This window comes from Loxodonta africana, chromosome 1 (genome assembly GCF_030014295.1).
Source record: "Loxodonta africana isolate mLoxAfr1 chromosome 1, mLoxAfr1.hap2, whole genome shotgun sequence".
NCBI lineage: Eukaryota > Metazoa > Chordata > Mammalia > Proboscidea > Elephantidae > Loxodonta > Loxodonta africana.
Window position 1 is genome coordinate 77,027,638 of NC_087342.1, and position 16,219 is coordinate 77,043,856.

The 16,219-nt window shown below is 37.7% G+C and overlaps 1 protein-coding gene across 1 annotated transcript; it reads left to right on the forward strand.

Moving 5' to 3' along the window:
* Positions 1–2,323: 2,323 nt before the first annotated feature.
* LOC100653979 (olfactory receptor 2B6) lies at positions 2,324–3,341 on the forward strand. Its single transcript, XM_003421138.4, has one exon. It carries the CDS (start codon positions 2,324–2,326, stop codon positions 3,263–3,265), a length of 942 nt encoding a protein of 313 aa, XP_003421186.4. The 3' UTR covers positions 3,266–3,341.
* The last annotated feature ends 12,878 nt before the right edge of the window (positions 3,342–16,219 follow it).

The window sequence follows — 16,219 nt, forward strand, 5'->3', positions numbered from 1 at the left end:
GCCTTCTAGCCCTAACATTATCTCCTCTTGTCTTTTTCAATCGTCTTAGTTATCCAGTGCCACAATAACAGAAATACTACAAGTGAATGGCTTTAACAAACAGAAATTTATTCTTTCACAGATTGGGAAGCTGGATGTCTGAATTCAGGGCACCAGCTCCAGGCGGAGGCTTTCTCTTTAAGATGGCTCTGGGGGAAAGTTCTTGTCATCAATCTTCCCCTGGTTAGGAGCTTCTCAGTGCAGGGGCCCCGGGTCCAACTGACGTGCTCCTCTCCTGGCTCTTCATTCTTGGTGGTATGAAATCCCTCTCCCCCTCTGCTCACTTCTCTCTTTTATATCTCAATAGTGATTGACTCAAGGTACAACCTAATCCTGTAGATTGTGTCCTGCCTCATTAACATAACTGCCTCTAATCCTACCTCATTAACGTCTTAGCGGTTAGGATTTATGACACAGGATAATTACCTGAGATCAAAAATGCAGAACAACCACACAATACTGGGGATCATAGCCTAGCCAAGTTGATTCACATTTTGGGGGAACACAATTCAATCTATAACACCAATGTTGATACTTTTTTTCTTCCTTGTACCCTGAGTGCTATGGGCAACAGACGGATATTACCTGTGACAGAACACACCAACTAATGCATTGTATTGATGATAACAAAAGCAAGTTTATCACTTTTGTAATTACTGACCCTCAGTGTGAGAGGGTCAATTAGAAAGAAGTTAATTGGAGTCCCCCTCTTCTGTGATTTTCAATAGAGAAGCCCTCTTGGAAAGGCAGTCTTTTGGCTGAATTCTGGGGGAGGAACACCAGATTCAGGGCCAGTAAGGAAAGGCCATTGGTTCAGGCCAAAGGAGAAAACACATGCAATGTCTTCAGTGATGAGCTACCACCTGAACAATAATTTGAAGATTGTTTCACTTGAAATATTACAGTTAGGGAAACTATAATTTACCATCCAAACAGGACACAGTTCTGAGAATGGAAGGGACTATATTAGTAATTACTGAGAACACCAGGAGTAAACTTGGCAGTCCTAGGTAAATTGAGGTTCAAGGTTACCCTAATTAAATCCGTTGAGGGGATCTGTTGATAACTCAAGGGAATTGTGAAATCTGTCTTTAGTGATATAATTTATCCTTCTTTTCAGGATTCCTATAAGCAGTGACTTTTTTTTTTTGGCCACTAAGATGCCCAATGCCTCCATACTCCATTCTTTACAAAATCTTAATAGACAGCCATCATTCAGATTCAGTTCTGAGGCTCTATTAAGAGATAAAAGGCTAAAGTTTATAAGGATTTGGTTTTTTATGGTACTGGGTTAGAATTATATGGTTACTGAATGTTTGAAAGATGGGGAAACTTTGTCCCAAATGCAAGCAAAGCAGAATATGAGAATTAGGTGCTCTGCAGTCTCCCCAGTGCTTTTGCTCTCCTGCATTGCCTTCTAGCTCTGTCACTGTTATCTCCTTCTGCCTTTTCCAGTGTTGATATTTTTTCCCCTTACATAGTAGGGACTTGAACCCAGGCCTACCTGGATCCAAATTCTATGCTATTAATATCTTTTTATTCTAATTTTTGTTGTTGTTAGCTGCCTTTGAGTCAGTCCCTGACTCACAGTGACTCCAAGTATTGCAGAGTAGAACTGCTCCATAGGGTTTTCTTGGCTGCATTCTTTACTGAAGCAGTTCACCAGGTCTTCCTTCCATGGAGTTGCTGGGTAGGTTCAAACTGTCAACCTTAAGATTAGCAGCCCAGCACAAACTGCCCTAAAAAGTCAAAAGAGATGTTTTTTTTTGAAATACGTTTGGTAGTTTGCTAGAATCTATCTACATAGTTTTGGAGGGTGGTCTAAAAATTTTAATTGGTTCAGACGATAAAGAAATCTTCTTAGCATTGAAGAGAAATTAGAATGAAAAAGAAATAGGGCATAAATTGTGACTGAATCTTCCTAATAAGTGGAAAATAATTTAAGTGGAAAGTAGTTTAAACAAAGACTAACCACACAACAAGGAATCAAAGGACAAATTTTATGAAAGTTGTTTAAATAAGGGATTTACTTTTTAAGTTTTAGTTTTCACTTTCAAAATGTTGATATATTGTTGTTGCTGTCAAATGCTTAAATTTTAGAAACACCTGGAAGGATTATTATTAACATTTCAACTACTTATTTTTCATGTTACAAGCAATATCAGTTCCACAAATGTCTTCAAACAGCAAAATAATTATAAATAATTGAAAAAGTCAATAAATATGTGTTAATTGACTTCTTGAATTTTTATGTTTCAGGAAACCAAGAGTTGAAACAGTGATCATGGATTGGGTAAATGTGAGCATCCCACAGGAATTCATCCTGTTAGGTTTCTCAGATAGACCATGGCTGGAGTTTCCACTTTTTGTGGTTTTCCTCATTTCTTACATTGTGACCATCTTTGGCAATCTGACCGTTATTCTAGTGTCACGTCTGGACTCCAAACTCCATACCCCCATGTATTTCTTTCTTACCAACCTGTCTGTCCTGGACCTTTGCTACACCACAAGTACAGTTCCACAAATGCTAGTAAATTTACACAGCACTAGGAAGGTAATTAGTTACGGTGGCTGTGTGCTTCAACTTTTCATGTTCTTGTCATTGGGGGCCACTGAATGTGTTCTCCTGGCTGTCATGTCCTTTGATAGGTTTGCAGCTATTTGTCGGCCTCTCCATTACCCAGTTATCATGCACCAAAGGCTCTGCCTCCAATTGGCAGCTGCATCCTGGGTTACTGGCTTTGTCATTTCAGTGTGGATGTCCACTCTGACTCTCCAGCTGCCATTATGTGGCCCCTATGTAATAGATCACTTTCTCTGTGAAGTCCCTGCACTACTCAAGTTGTCATGTGTTGACACAACAGCAAATGAGGCTGAACTATTCTTTGGAAGTGTGCTATTCCATCTAACACCCCTGATACTCATCCTTATATCATATGCTTTTATTGCCCAAGCAGTGTTGAGAATCCAATCTGCTGTAGGTCGACAAAAGGCATTTGGGATATGTGGTTCTCACCTAATTGTGGTGTCACTTTTTTATGGCACTGCCATCTCCATGTACCTACAACCACCATCAGCTAACTCTAAGGACCGGGGAAAGATGGTGTCCCTTTTCTATGGAATCATTGCACCCATGATGAACCCCCTTATATATACACTTAGGAACAAAGAGGTAAAGGAGGCCTTTAAAAGGTTGGTTGCAAGAGTCTTCTTAACCAAGGAATAGGGAATATGTAAACGAAGCTTTGTTAAAGACTTAACGTTTACTTAATTTACTAAGTTACTTCTCTTCAAGTTGCCCTATTCTCATCATTCCTACAGAATATTTTTGCCTAAGCATATTCATTGTACAAGTCCCCAGAAATGGCCTTCTAGTTCACAAAAATTGTGTAACCTTAAAATATTAAAGGTTTTTCAAGCTTTACACTAATGTTTGTATACATTGGTGTAACTTAGAACTCTCTGAAAATATAATAAAAGCCAGAAATCCTTTTTCCAGTAATATCACGCATACACAACCCAAAAATATTTTTTCACACAATTACAAGAAGTTTATAAAAACACTGCAAACCAACGACTTTAATTTTGGATCTGAGGTTAACGATCCTAGCTTTAAATTTTTAACACCACTCACACATCAGCACAATAATAAAAACACAATGATTTTTCTTCTAGAGTTCTACCCAGGTTTTCCCTTGTCTTGCCATGTTTCTGCACTCATGCTTTTCTCCTAAATGGAAGCATTTCTTTTCATTTCTTTTACAGGTCAAATCCCAGATATTTATCAGGTTTAGCTCAATTTCTACTTCCTTAAAAAATTTTTTTTTCAGAAGCCTCCCAATTATCAATATTATCACATTCTCTTAAACCCTAAAGCACTTATAGAATAGATTAAAAGCAACACATCATATAATGATTTCCAATGTCCATTTTTGTTTAGTGAGCTTTTCTCGTGCACCAAAGGTCTCATTACGTTTTAGTCTCCTTGAAAGAGTATAACCCCAAAAAAACCAGTGCCGTCGAGTATAGACTACACAAAATATTTTACCATATCACTGAAATGTGCTTGCACTTCTAGTTGGTTCTTTTGATTGTTTTAGTTATTTATCCATATTATCATTTAAATATCACACTACTCTTTCGCCATTATTTTCTTCTACAAATACATTATGTATACTAATACATTACATGCATAGAAAGTACAAAAGCTGAAAAATAAGTTTGTTGCGTTTTTCCTTAAAACCTACAATAACTCCATGTACTTTTACCGTAATGTAATGCTTAACAGATAAGAGAAATAAATCTGTTTTGCTAAGTCCCGATTTCAACTCTCTTTTCTATTAGAAATAAAAATCATTAAAGGAGTAAATGGAAGCAATATACTAATACAGTATATTGAAAACATAAGATATTACTCTTCTCATTGAAAATGAACTCACTGCTAAAGGTTCAAATTAGTATATAGATTACCAGAGACGAATGTGCATGTGAAAGCCAATGTCAGCCAGCCTTGGGGAATTATGAGGAAGTATTGGGCAAATCTGATGTAAAGACCTCTTTAAGTATTAAAAAGCAAAGATGTCACTTTGAGGACTAAGGTACACCTGACCCAGGCCATGGTATTTTCATCTTATATTCATGTAAAAGCTGGACAATGAATAAGAAAGACAGAAGAAGAATTGATACCTTTGAATTATAGTGTTGGCAAAGAATATTGAATATACCATGGACTGCCAGAAGAAAGAACAAATCTATCTTGGAAGAAGTACAGCCAGAATGCTCCTTACAAGCAAAGATGGAGAGACTTCCTCTCAGGTACTTTGGACTTGTTATCAGGAGGGACAGTCCCTGGAGAAGGACATCATGCTTCATAAACTGGAGGGTCAGCAAAAGAAAGAAAGACCCTCAAAGAGATGGACTGACACAGTGGTTGCAACAATGGGCCCAAACATAGCAATGATTATGCGGAGGGCTTAAAACTGGGCAGTGTTTTGTTCTGTTGTACATAGAGTCACTGTGGGTAGGAACCAACTCGATGGCACCTAACAACAGAAGAGAAATCAGAATTACAGAAATTGAATTAGTGTTTAAGTTTTTATATGAACGATTAATTGATTCAATTATTTTTATACTGGTAGGTTTGAAAATGATCTAGAGGGAAATTCTACAATTATTATCACTTACCTTGCAATTATTAAAAATATACACATAATTCCTTTAGAACAAGACATATTAAATTAACTCTATCTCATTTTTATAGAAGTATTAGATTTATATATTAGGAAAATGTTTTAAATATAATATATTGTGGTTTCAGTATAAATTTTGAGCAGGTTTCTCATGATACATTTTTATGACATAGAGAAACAATAGCCAGAAAATTCTATTTCTTCACATCAGGTTTGTGTATTCTCACTCAAAAGCCACTAAATAAAACAATATTACCCATAAAGAAAAGTTTTTATTATAACAGGACATATTTATTTTTTTTTTAATATATAGTTATCAATAACTAAGATTAAGGCAAAAAAAGGAAGCCTTATTAATCTCATGAATGACACAAAACTGAGGGAGAGATTGCTAACACTAAAGAAGATACAAACAAATTCATACAGAACCAACCCCCTTGCTGTCAAGTTGATTCCAACTCATAGCAACCCTATAGCACAGAGTAGAACCGCCCCACAGGGTTTCCAAGGAGTGCCTGGTGGATTCAAACTGCCAACCTTTTGATTAGCAGCCATAGCTTTTAAACACTGCATCATCAGGGTTTTCTCAAATATAACAGCAATCAGGAATGCTAAATTAAATCTATGGGATGAAATTAAACATCAAGACAAAAGTCTTTATTGTATGTTATAGTCAACAGGTTAATGGAAATAATGACTGGCAGTGAGTCCCACAAAACAGAACTGGGAACATGTACTTTATTGTACCACATGTAGATGAATGAACTCAGTTCCAGGGTTCACATTTTGAGAGATGACTTCAGAAAATTGTGACCAGGGAATTGAGGAGTCAGAAACCACATGCCTTGAGGCACGGTTAAAGGATTTGCCATTAAGTAGAAAATGCTTTGTAAAACATGATAGGGAAGTTTTCACAAAATATTTAAAGTGCTTTTATGAGTGAGAGTAGATTTATTCCAAAAAGCATAGAATTCTTACAATGAGTGGAAATTAAAGGGAAGCAGATTTTGACACGGTATAAGAAAAAAAAAAAAGAAAGGACCTACAAAAAATTTACATCATATTACAATGAAATATATCCTATAAAGGCTTTACACCTATAAGTAGAAGACTGAATTAAATGACATACTTAATATCTCTCATGTTTATAATTCTATCTGGGGAACATTTCGTAATGAAATTTCATCCATGATAACCATTTCCATAGAGGATCAAAGGAAGAAAATGGGAAAGAGAAATGACAGATATATTAAAACAGGTGGGGGAAATGTCAAGATGAAGAGAGGTTAAACTTTACTAGTATTTTTTTTTTTTTTAAAAGAACTAGATAGAAATTACAAAGAGAATATACTAATACAATATATGGAAAGACTTCTCAGTTCATAGGGGATGAAAATGGAATGATTTGACTTGACAAATGATTAATTTTTTCTTAGCAATAATTATTTAGGACTAATCACTTCGAAGAGATATTTTCTATTATTCAGAGACTGGAGTTGCGGTTGGATTACATAATTTGTAGAATGATTTCCAACCTGGAGGTTCTGTGATTCTGTGAATACAAATATAAGGGGAATTCATGAATATAAATATAGAAGGAATTTACAAACACAAATAACTCCCTGAAGCTAAAAAGTCTCAAGTTTGGCATGTTTAATTAGAGGTTAGAGTGAATTAGCTATCTATAGATTTTCAAAGCTACATAGTTTATAATCCTTTGATAACGAGCATAACATTAATGTGTTTTTTGCTGTTTAGTGATTTTTAGTGAATTTATGCAGTTGTTCACCAGTTGACGAACATTTGGATAGTTTCCAGTTTGAGTTATTATGACTAATGCTGATTGGTAAATTCATTTGCAAATTTTTGTGTAGGCACACAGTTCCATTTCTTTTGAGCAAATATCTAGGAGTAGAAATGCTAGGCTTAGGAAACCCCCCCAATGCATCTGTCAGTTTGTCATACTTTGGGGGCTTGTACAGGGAACTGCCAGAAATTCAAGCTGGGTTCAGAAGAGGATGTAGAGCCAGGGATATAATTGCTGATGTCAGATGGATGCTGGTTGAAAGCAGAGAATATCGGAGAGATGTTTACCTGTGTTTTATTGACTATGTAAAGGCATTTGACTGTGCGAATCATAACAAATTGTGGATAACATTGCAAAGAAAGAGAATTCCAGAACACTTAATTGTGTTCATGAGGGACCTGTATTTAGACCAAGAGGAAGTCATTCGAACAGAGCAAGAGAATACTGCATGGTTTAACATCAGGAAATGTGCGTGTCGGAGTTGCATCTTTCACCATACCTATTCAATCTGTATGCTGAGCAAATAATCTGAGAAGCTGGACTATACGAAGAAGAATGTGGCATCAGGATTGGAGGAAGGCTCATTAACAACCTGTGTTATGCAGATGACACAATCTTCCTTGCTGAAAGTGAGGAGAATTTGATGCACTTACTGATGGAGCCGTCAGTATGTGTTACACCTCAAAATAAAGAAAATAAAAATCCTCACAAGTGGACCAATAGCAACATCACGATAAAAGGGCAAAGATTGGAGTTGTCAAGGATTTCATTTTACTTGAATCCACAATCAACACCCATGGAAGCAGCAGTGAAGAAATCAAAAGACACATTACATTGGGCAAATCTGCTGCAAAAGACCTCTTGAAAGTGTTGAAAAACAAAGATGTCACCTTGAAGGATAATGTGCACCTGACCAAAGCCATGGTGTTTTCAATCGCCTCATGTGCAAGCCAAAACTGGACGATGAATAAGAAAGACCAAAGAAGAATTGATGCCTTCTAATTGTGTTGGTGAAGAATATTGAATATACCACAGACTGCCAAAAGAATGAACAAATGTATCTTGGAAGAAGTACAACCAGAATGCTCCTTAGAAGCAAGCATGGCTAAACTATGTGTCACATACTTTGAACATGTTATCAGGAGGGATCAGTTCCTAGATAAGGACATCAAGCTTGGTAAAGTAGAGGGTCAGTGAAAAAGAGGAAGACCCTCAAGGAGGTGGATTGACACAATGGCTGCAACAATGGGCTCAAGCATAACAACAATGGTGAGAATGGTGCAGGACTGGGCAGTGTTTCCTTCTGTTGTACATAGGGTTGCTGATTCGGAACTGACTCTACGGCACCTAACAACAGCATGATAAATCCATATGTAACTTTTTAAGAAACTGCCAAATTATTTTCCAAAATGGTTGTGCCATTTTACATTCCTTCTAGCAACACATGAATATTCTAGTTTCTCATGTTTTCAGTCTTTTGGATTATAGCCATTCTAGAGTGTGTGCCATCGTGGTTTTAATTTGCATATTCCTAACGATTAATGGGAAACCCTGGTGGCATAGTGGTTAAGTGCTACGGCTGCTAACCAAAGGGTGGGCAGTTCGAATCCGCCAGCCGCTCCTTGGAAACTGTATGGGGCAGTTCTTCTCTGTCCTATAGGGCCACTATGAGTTGTAATCGACTCGATGTCAACAGGTTTGGTTTGGTTTTTTAATGATTAAAGCAGGAGTCGCGGGGTGGTGCAAATTGTTAAGTGCTCGACTACTAGTCAAAAAGCTGGCGATTCAAACCCATGCAGAGGCACCTTGGAAGACAGGTGTGGCGATCTGCTTCTGAAAGGTCACAGCCTTGAAAGCCCTATGGAGCAGCTCTGCTGTAATGTATGGGACCACCATGAGTTAGAATCTACTCAAGACAACTAACAACAACAACAACAATGATTAATTGTGGGCAGTGGTGGCTCAGCGGTAGAATTCTCCCCTTCCGTGGCTTGACACCCGGCCAGTGCACCTCTTGTGCAACCACAATGTCAGTGGAGGCTTGCATGTTGCTATGATTGCTGACCAGGTTTCAGCAGAGCTTCCAGACTAAGATGGACTAGGAAGAAAGGCCTGGTGACTTCCAAAAATCAGCCAGTAAAAATTTATGAGTCACAATGATCTGATCCACAATCACAGGGATGGTGCAGGGCTGTGGAGCATTTCATTGCACTGTGCATGGGGTCCCCATGAGCTAGGGCTGACTCCATGGCAACCAGTAACAATAAATGATACTATTAACAATAATAATTAATGAAGCTGAGCATATTTTCATGCATTTATTAGTCATTCATATATTCTTTTGGTAAAATGTTTATTCAAATATTTTGCTTATTCATCAATTGGATTGTCTTCTTATTTTCGAGTTATGAGTTCTATATCTATTCTAAGTGCAAGTCCTTTAACAGATGCATGCTTGGCAATTATTTTCTTCTGACCCATAGCTCGTCATTTCATTTTTCTTTTTTTAATTTTAAAATGTATTGTGATATAATTCACATACCGTTAAACTTACCAATTTAAAGTGTACAATCCTATGGCATTTAGTATATTCACAGAATGGTGTAATGATCACCGTAATCAAATTTTAGGACAAAAAACCCTGTACCCATTAGCAGTCGTTTCCCATTCCTTCCCTCAACTCAAACTCCTGCAACCACTAATCTACTTTCTGTATCTATAGATTTACGTGTTCTGGACATTTCATGTAAATGGACTCATAAGTATGTGGTCTTTTGTGGCTGCCTTCTCTCAGCATGTTTTCAAGGTTCATTCATGTTGTAGAATGCATCAGTACTTCATTCTTTTTTATTGCCAAATAATATTCTGTTGTATGGATATACAACATTTTGTCTATACATTCCTTAGTTTGTGAACATTTGGGTTGTTTCCACTTTTGGCTATTAAGAATAATGCTGCTATGAACATTCAAGTACAAGTTTTTGCGTAAACGTGTTTTCATTTCTCTTTGGTTTTTATATATCTAGAAGTAGAATTGTTGGGTCATGTGGTAAGTTTATGTTTAACTTCTTGAGGAACTGCCAAACCGTTTTCCAAAAGAAGCTACATAGTTTACACTCCTTTCAGCAACATATTAGGGTTCCAATTCCTTCATATCCTAACAACAGTTATTATTATCTGTCTTTTTGATTATACCCCTCTTAGTGGGTGCAAAGTGCTATCCCATTATGGTTTTGATTTGCATTTTTCAAATGTCTAATGATGCTAAAGATTTTTTCATGTGCTTATTGGTCATTTGTAAATCTTCTTTGGATAAATGCCTATACAAATCCTTTGCCCATTTTTAAATTGGTTTATTTATCTTTTTATTATTCAGTTGTAAGAGTTCTTTATATATTCCAGATACAAGTTCCTTGTTGAATATATGATTTGTGAGTATATTCTCTGGTTTTGTTTTTTTACTTTCTTCACGGTGTCCTTTGAAGCACTTTTAAAAAAAATTTTGATGAAGTCCAATTTATCTATTTTTCCTTTTGTCACTTAAGCTTAACATACTGTATTTAAGAAACCACTGTGTAAGCCCAAACCATGAAGATTTATTCCTATGTATTTTTCCAGAAGTTTCATAGTTTTAGCTCTTACATTTAGATTTATGATCCATTTTGAATTAATTTGTATATGGTGTGAAGTAGGGTTCAAACATTATTCTTCTGCATGTGGAAATCCACCTTTCCCAGCACTGTTTGTTGAAAAGGCTATCTTCTTCCACCATTGAATTTTCTTGGCACCTTTGTTAAAAATCAGTTGAGCATAAATGTGAGGGTTTATTTCTGAACTCGCAATTCCATTCCATTAATCTACATGTCTATCTTTATGGTTGTACCACACTGTTTTGATTACTATAGCTTTGTAGTAAGTTTTGAAATTGGGAAATGTGAGTTCTCTAAATTTGTTCTTCTTTATTAAGATTGTTTTGTTTATTCTGTGTCTCTTGCATTTCCATATGTATTTTAGGATCAACTTGTCAATTTCTCAAAAAAGCCATCTAAGATTTTGTTAGGGATTGCATTGGATCTATCAATCAGTTTGGAGAGTTTTGCCATCTTTACAATATTACGTTTTCCAATTCATACACATGTGATGTCTTTCCATTTATTTAGGTTTTTTTTCACTTTTTTCATTAATGTTTTGTAGTTTTCAGTTACATATCATGCCATTCTTTTGCTAAGTGAACATCTTGCATACCTGGGATAAATCCCAGTTGGTCATGGGGTCAAGTCTCTTTTTTATGTTGCCTCATCCTGTTGGTTAGTATTTTGTTAAGGATTTTTACACCTGTATTCAGAAGGGATATTGGTCTGTACTTTTCTTTCAATTCTTTGTCTGGCTTTGATATCAGGGTGATACTGACCTCATAGAATTAGTAAGTATTCCCTCTCCTTCTATATTTTAGAAGAGCTCGTGATAGACCTCTAGCAAGATTTACCAATATAAAAAGGAGAGAGGCGGGGCCAAGATGGCAGACTAGGTGGATGCTACCGCGGATCCCTCTTGCAACAAAGACTCGGAAAAACAAGTGAATCGATCACATCCATAATAATCTACGAACCCTGAACAACAAACACAGATTTAGAGACAGAGAACGAACAAATACGGGGAGGCAGCGATTGTTTTCAGAGCCTGGAGCCAGGGTACCAGTCAGGTGACCTTCGGCGCCCAATTTGGGGCAAAGCCCAGGGGGGCAGATGGCACAAACAAGGGGCCCAGCCCTGGCCCCCGAACTCATTCCACGAGGGGGCCCAGCCGGTTCGCGCAGGCGGCGTGGCGACGCAGCCGGTGGGAGAAGTCCCCGGGAGGCAGTGACTGGTCTTGGAGCAGGGAGAGCAGTGTCCCAGCCGGGGAACTGTCCCGCCGGGATTTTGGCAGGCCACAGGCACGGCATAAGCGCAGGGAGCAGCTCCACCCCCCTGAACTGACCCCGGGGGGGGGGCCCAGCCCGTTCGCGTGGACGGCGAGGCGTCGCGGCTGGTGGGGGAAGTCCCTGGGGGCAGCGACTGGTCTTGGAGCGGGGAGAGCAGCGTCCCAGCCAGGAGGTGCGGTTACGGCGCAGGCGCTGAGAGCTGTTCCGCTCCCCTGAGCTGACCCGGGGGGGGCCCAGCCGGTTCGCAGAGGCGGCGCGGTGACGCGGCTGGCAGGACGGGGAGTCCCCGGGAGGCAGCGACTGATTTTGGAGTCGGGAGTGCACCGTCCTAGTAGGGGAACCTTGACATTGGGCGTGGGGATAGCAGCAGAGGATCTGACCGTTACCCCAGCGGGCCAGACCCCCCGGGGGCAATCTCCACACAGCCAGCACACATAGGCGATGCGCCCCGTGGAAATCTCAGATATAATAGTCATTCCAAGCAAGATAAGCAACTCTGGCTATATTCTGAGGTGCTACTCTCCTATCTCTCTGATCTCTCCCCCACCATCCCCAGGCGGCTTCATTAACATCCGAATAGCCTGAGCCAGAGGGAGAACTCTGATAGGGATCTGACTGCATTTTTTTTTTAGCGGATTTTCTGGAAAAACTAGCTTCACAGTGATGGCTCGGAGACAGCAGTCCATATCAAAACACATAAAGAAGCAGACCATAACAGCTTCTCCAACCCCCCAAACAAAAGAATCAAAATCTTTCCCAAATGAAGATATAATCCTGGAATTATCAGATACAGAATATAAAAAATTAATTTACAGAACGCTTCAAGACATCACAAACGAAATAAGGCAAACTGCAGAAAAAGCCAAGGAACACACTGATAAAACTGTTGAAGAACTCAAAAAGATTATTCAAGAACATAGTGGAAAAATTAATAAGTTGCAAGAATCCATAGAGAGACAGCATGCAGAAATCCAAAAGATTAACAATAAAATTATAGAATTAGACAATGCAATAGGAAGTCAGAGGAGCAGACTCGAGCGATTAGAATGCAGACTGGGACATCTGGAGGACCAGGGAATCAACACCAACATAGCTGAAAAAAAATCAGATAAAAGAATTTAAAAAAATGAAGAAACCCTAAGAATCATGTGGGATTCTATCAAGAAGGATAACTTGCGTGTGATTGGAGTCCCAGAACAGAGAGGGGGGACAGAAAACACAGAGAAAATAGTTGAAGAACTCCTGACACAAAACTTCCCTGACATCATGAAAGACGAAAGGATATCTATCCAAGATGCTCATCGAACCCCATTTAAGATTGATCCAAAAAGAAAAACACCAAGACATATTATCATCAAACTCGCCAAAACCAAAGATAAAGAGAAAATTTTACAAGCAGCCAGGGAGAAAAGAAAGGTTTCCTTCAAGGGAGAATCAATAAGAATAAGTTCAGACTACTCAGCAGAAATTATGCAGGCAAGAAGGGAATGGGACGACATATACAGAGCACTGAAGGAGAAAAACTGCCAGCCAAGGATCATATATCCAGCAAAACTCTCTCTGAAATATAAAGGCAAAATTAAGATATTTACAGATAAACACAAGTTTAGAGAATTTGCAAAAACCAAACCAAAGCTACAAGAAATACTAAAGGATATTGTTTGGTCAGAAAACCAATAATATCAGATACCAGCACAATACAAGGTCACAAAACAGAATGTCCTGATATCAACTCAAATAGGGAAATCACAAAAACAAACAAATTAAGATTAATTAAAAAAAAAATAATAATACACATAACAGGGAATCATGGAAGTCAATAGGTAAAAGATCACAATAATCAAAAAGAGGGACTAAATACAGGAGGCATTGAACTGCCATATGGAGAGTGATACAAGGCGATATAGAACGATACAAGTTAGGTTTTTACTTAGAAAAATAGGGGTAAATAATAAGGTAACCACAAAAAGGTATAACAACTCCATAACTCAAGATAAAAGCCAAGAAAAACGTAACGACTCAACTAACATAAAGTCAAACACTATGAAAATGAGGATCCCACAATTTACTAAGAAAAAATCTCAGCACAAAAAAGTATGTGGAAAAATGAAATTGCCAACAACACACATGAAAAGGCATCAAAATGACAGCACTAAACACTTATTTATCTATAATTACGCTGAATGTAAATGGACTAAATGCACTGATAAAGAGACAGAGAGTCACGGACTGGATAAAGAAACACGATCCATCTATATGCTGCCTACAAGAGACACACCTTAGACTTAGAGACACAAACAAACTAAAACTCAAAGGATGGAAAAAATATATCAAGCAAACAATAAGCAAAAAAGAAGAGGAGTAGCAATGTTAATTTCTGACAAAATAGACTTTAGACTTAAATCCATCACAAAGGATAAAGAAGGACACTACATAATGATAAAAGGGACAATTGTTCAGGAAGACATAACCATATTAAATATTTATGCACCCAATGACAGGGCTGCAAGATACATAAATCAAATTTTAACAGAATTGAAAAGTGAGATAGACACCTCCACAATTATAGTAGGAGACTTCAACACACCACTTTCGGAGAAGGACAGGACATCCAGTAAGAAGCTCAAGAGAGACACGGAAGACCTAATTACAACAATCAACCAACTTGACCTCATTGACTTATACAGAACTCTCCACCCAACTGCTGCAAAGTATACTTTTTTTTTCTAGTGCACATGGAACATTCTCTAGAATAGACCACATATTAGGTCATAAAACAAACCATTGCAGAATCCAAAACATTGAAATATTACAAAGCATCTTCTCAGACCACAAGGCCATAAAACTAGAAATCAATAACAGAAAAACTAGGGAAAAGAAATCAAATATTTGGAAAATGAACAATACCCTGCTGAAAAAAGACTGGGTTATAGAAGACATCAAGGAGGGAATAGGGAAATTCATAGAATGCAATGAGAATGAAAATATTTCCTATCAAAACCTCTGGGACACAGCAAAAGCAGTGCTCAGATGCCAATTTATATCGATAAATGCACACATACAAAAACAAGAAAGAGCCAAAATCAGAGAACTGTCCCTACAACTTGAACAAATAGAAAGTGAGCAACAAAAGAATCCATCAGGCACCGGAAGAAAGCAAATAATAAAAATGAGAGCTGAACTAAAGGAATTAGAGAACAGAAAAACAATTGAAAGAATTAACAAAGCCAAAAGATGGTTTTTTGAAAAAATTAACAAAATTGATAAACCATTGGCTAGACTGACTAAAGAAAAACAGGAAAGGAAACAAATAACCCGAATAAGAAACGAGAAGGACCACATCACAACAGAACCAAATGAAATTAAAAGAATCATTTCAGATGACTACGAAAAATTGTACTCTAACAAATTTGAAAACCTAGAAGAAATGGATGAATTCTTGGAAAAACACTACCTACCTTAACTAACACATTCAGAAGTAGAACAACTAAATAGACCCATAACAAAAAAAGAGATTGAAACAGTAATCAAAAAACTCCCAACAAAAAAAAAGCCCTGGCCCGGACGGCTTCACTGCAGAGTTCTACCAAACTTTCAGAGAAGAGTTAACACCACTACTACTGAAGGTATTTCAAAGCATAGAAAATGACGGAATACTACCCAACTCATTCTATGAAGCCACCATCTCCCTGATACCAAAACCAGGTAAAGACATTACAAAAAAAGAAAATTATAGACCTATATCCCTCATGAACATAGATGCAAAAATCCTCAACAAAATTCTAGCCAATAGAATCCAACAACACATCAAAAAAATAATTCACCATGATCAAGTGGGATTTATACCAGGTATACAAGGCTGGTTTAATATCAGAAAAACCATTAATGTAATCCATCACATAAATAAAACAAAAGATAAACCACATGATCTTATCAATTGATGTAGAAAAGGCATTTGACAAAGTCCAATACCCATTTATGATAAAAACTCTTACCAAAATAGGAATTGAAGGAAAATTCCTCAACATAATAAAGGGCATCTATGCAAAGCCAACAGCCAATATCACTCTAAATGGAGAAAACCTGAAAGCATTTCCCTTGAGAACGGGAAACACACAAAGATGCCCTTTATCACCGCTCTTATTCAACATCGTGCTAGAAGTCCTAGCCAGAGCAATTAGGCTAGACAAAGAAATAAAGGGTATCCGGATTGGCAAGGAGGAAGTAAAGTTATCACTATTTGCAGATGACATGATCTTATAC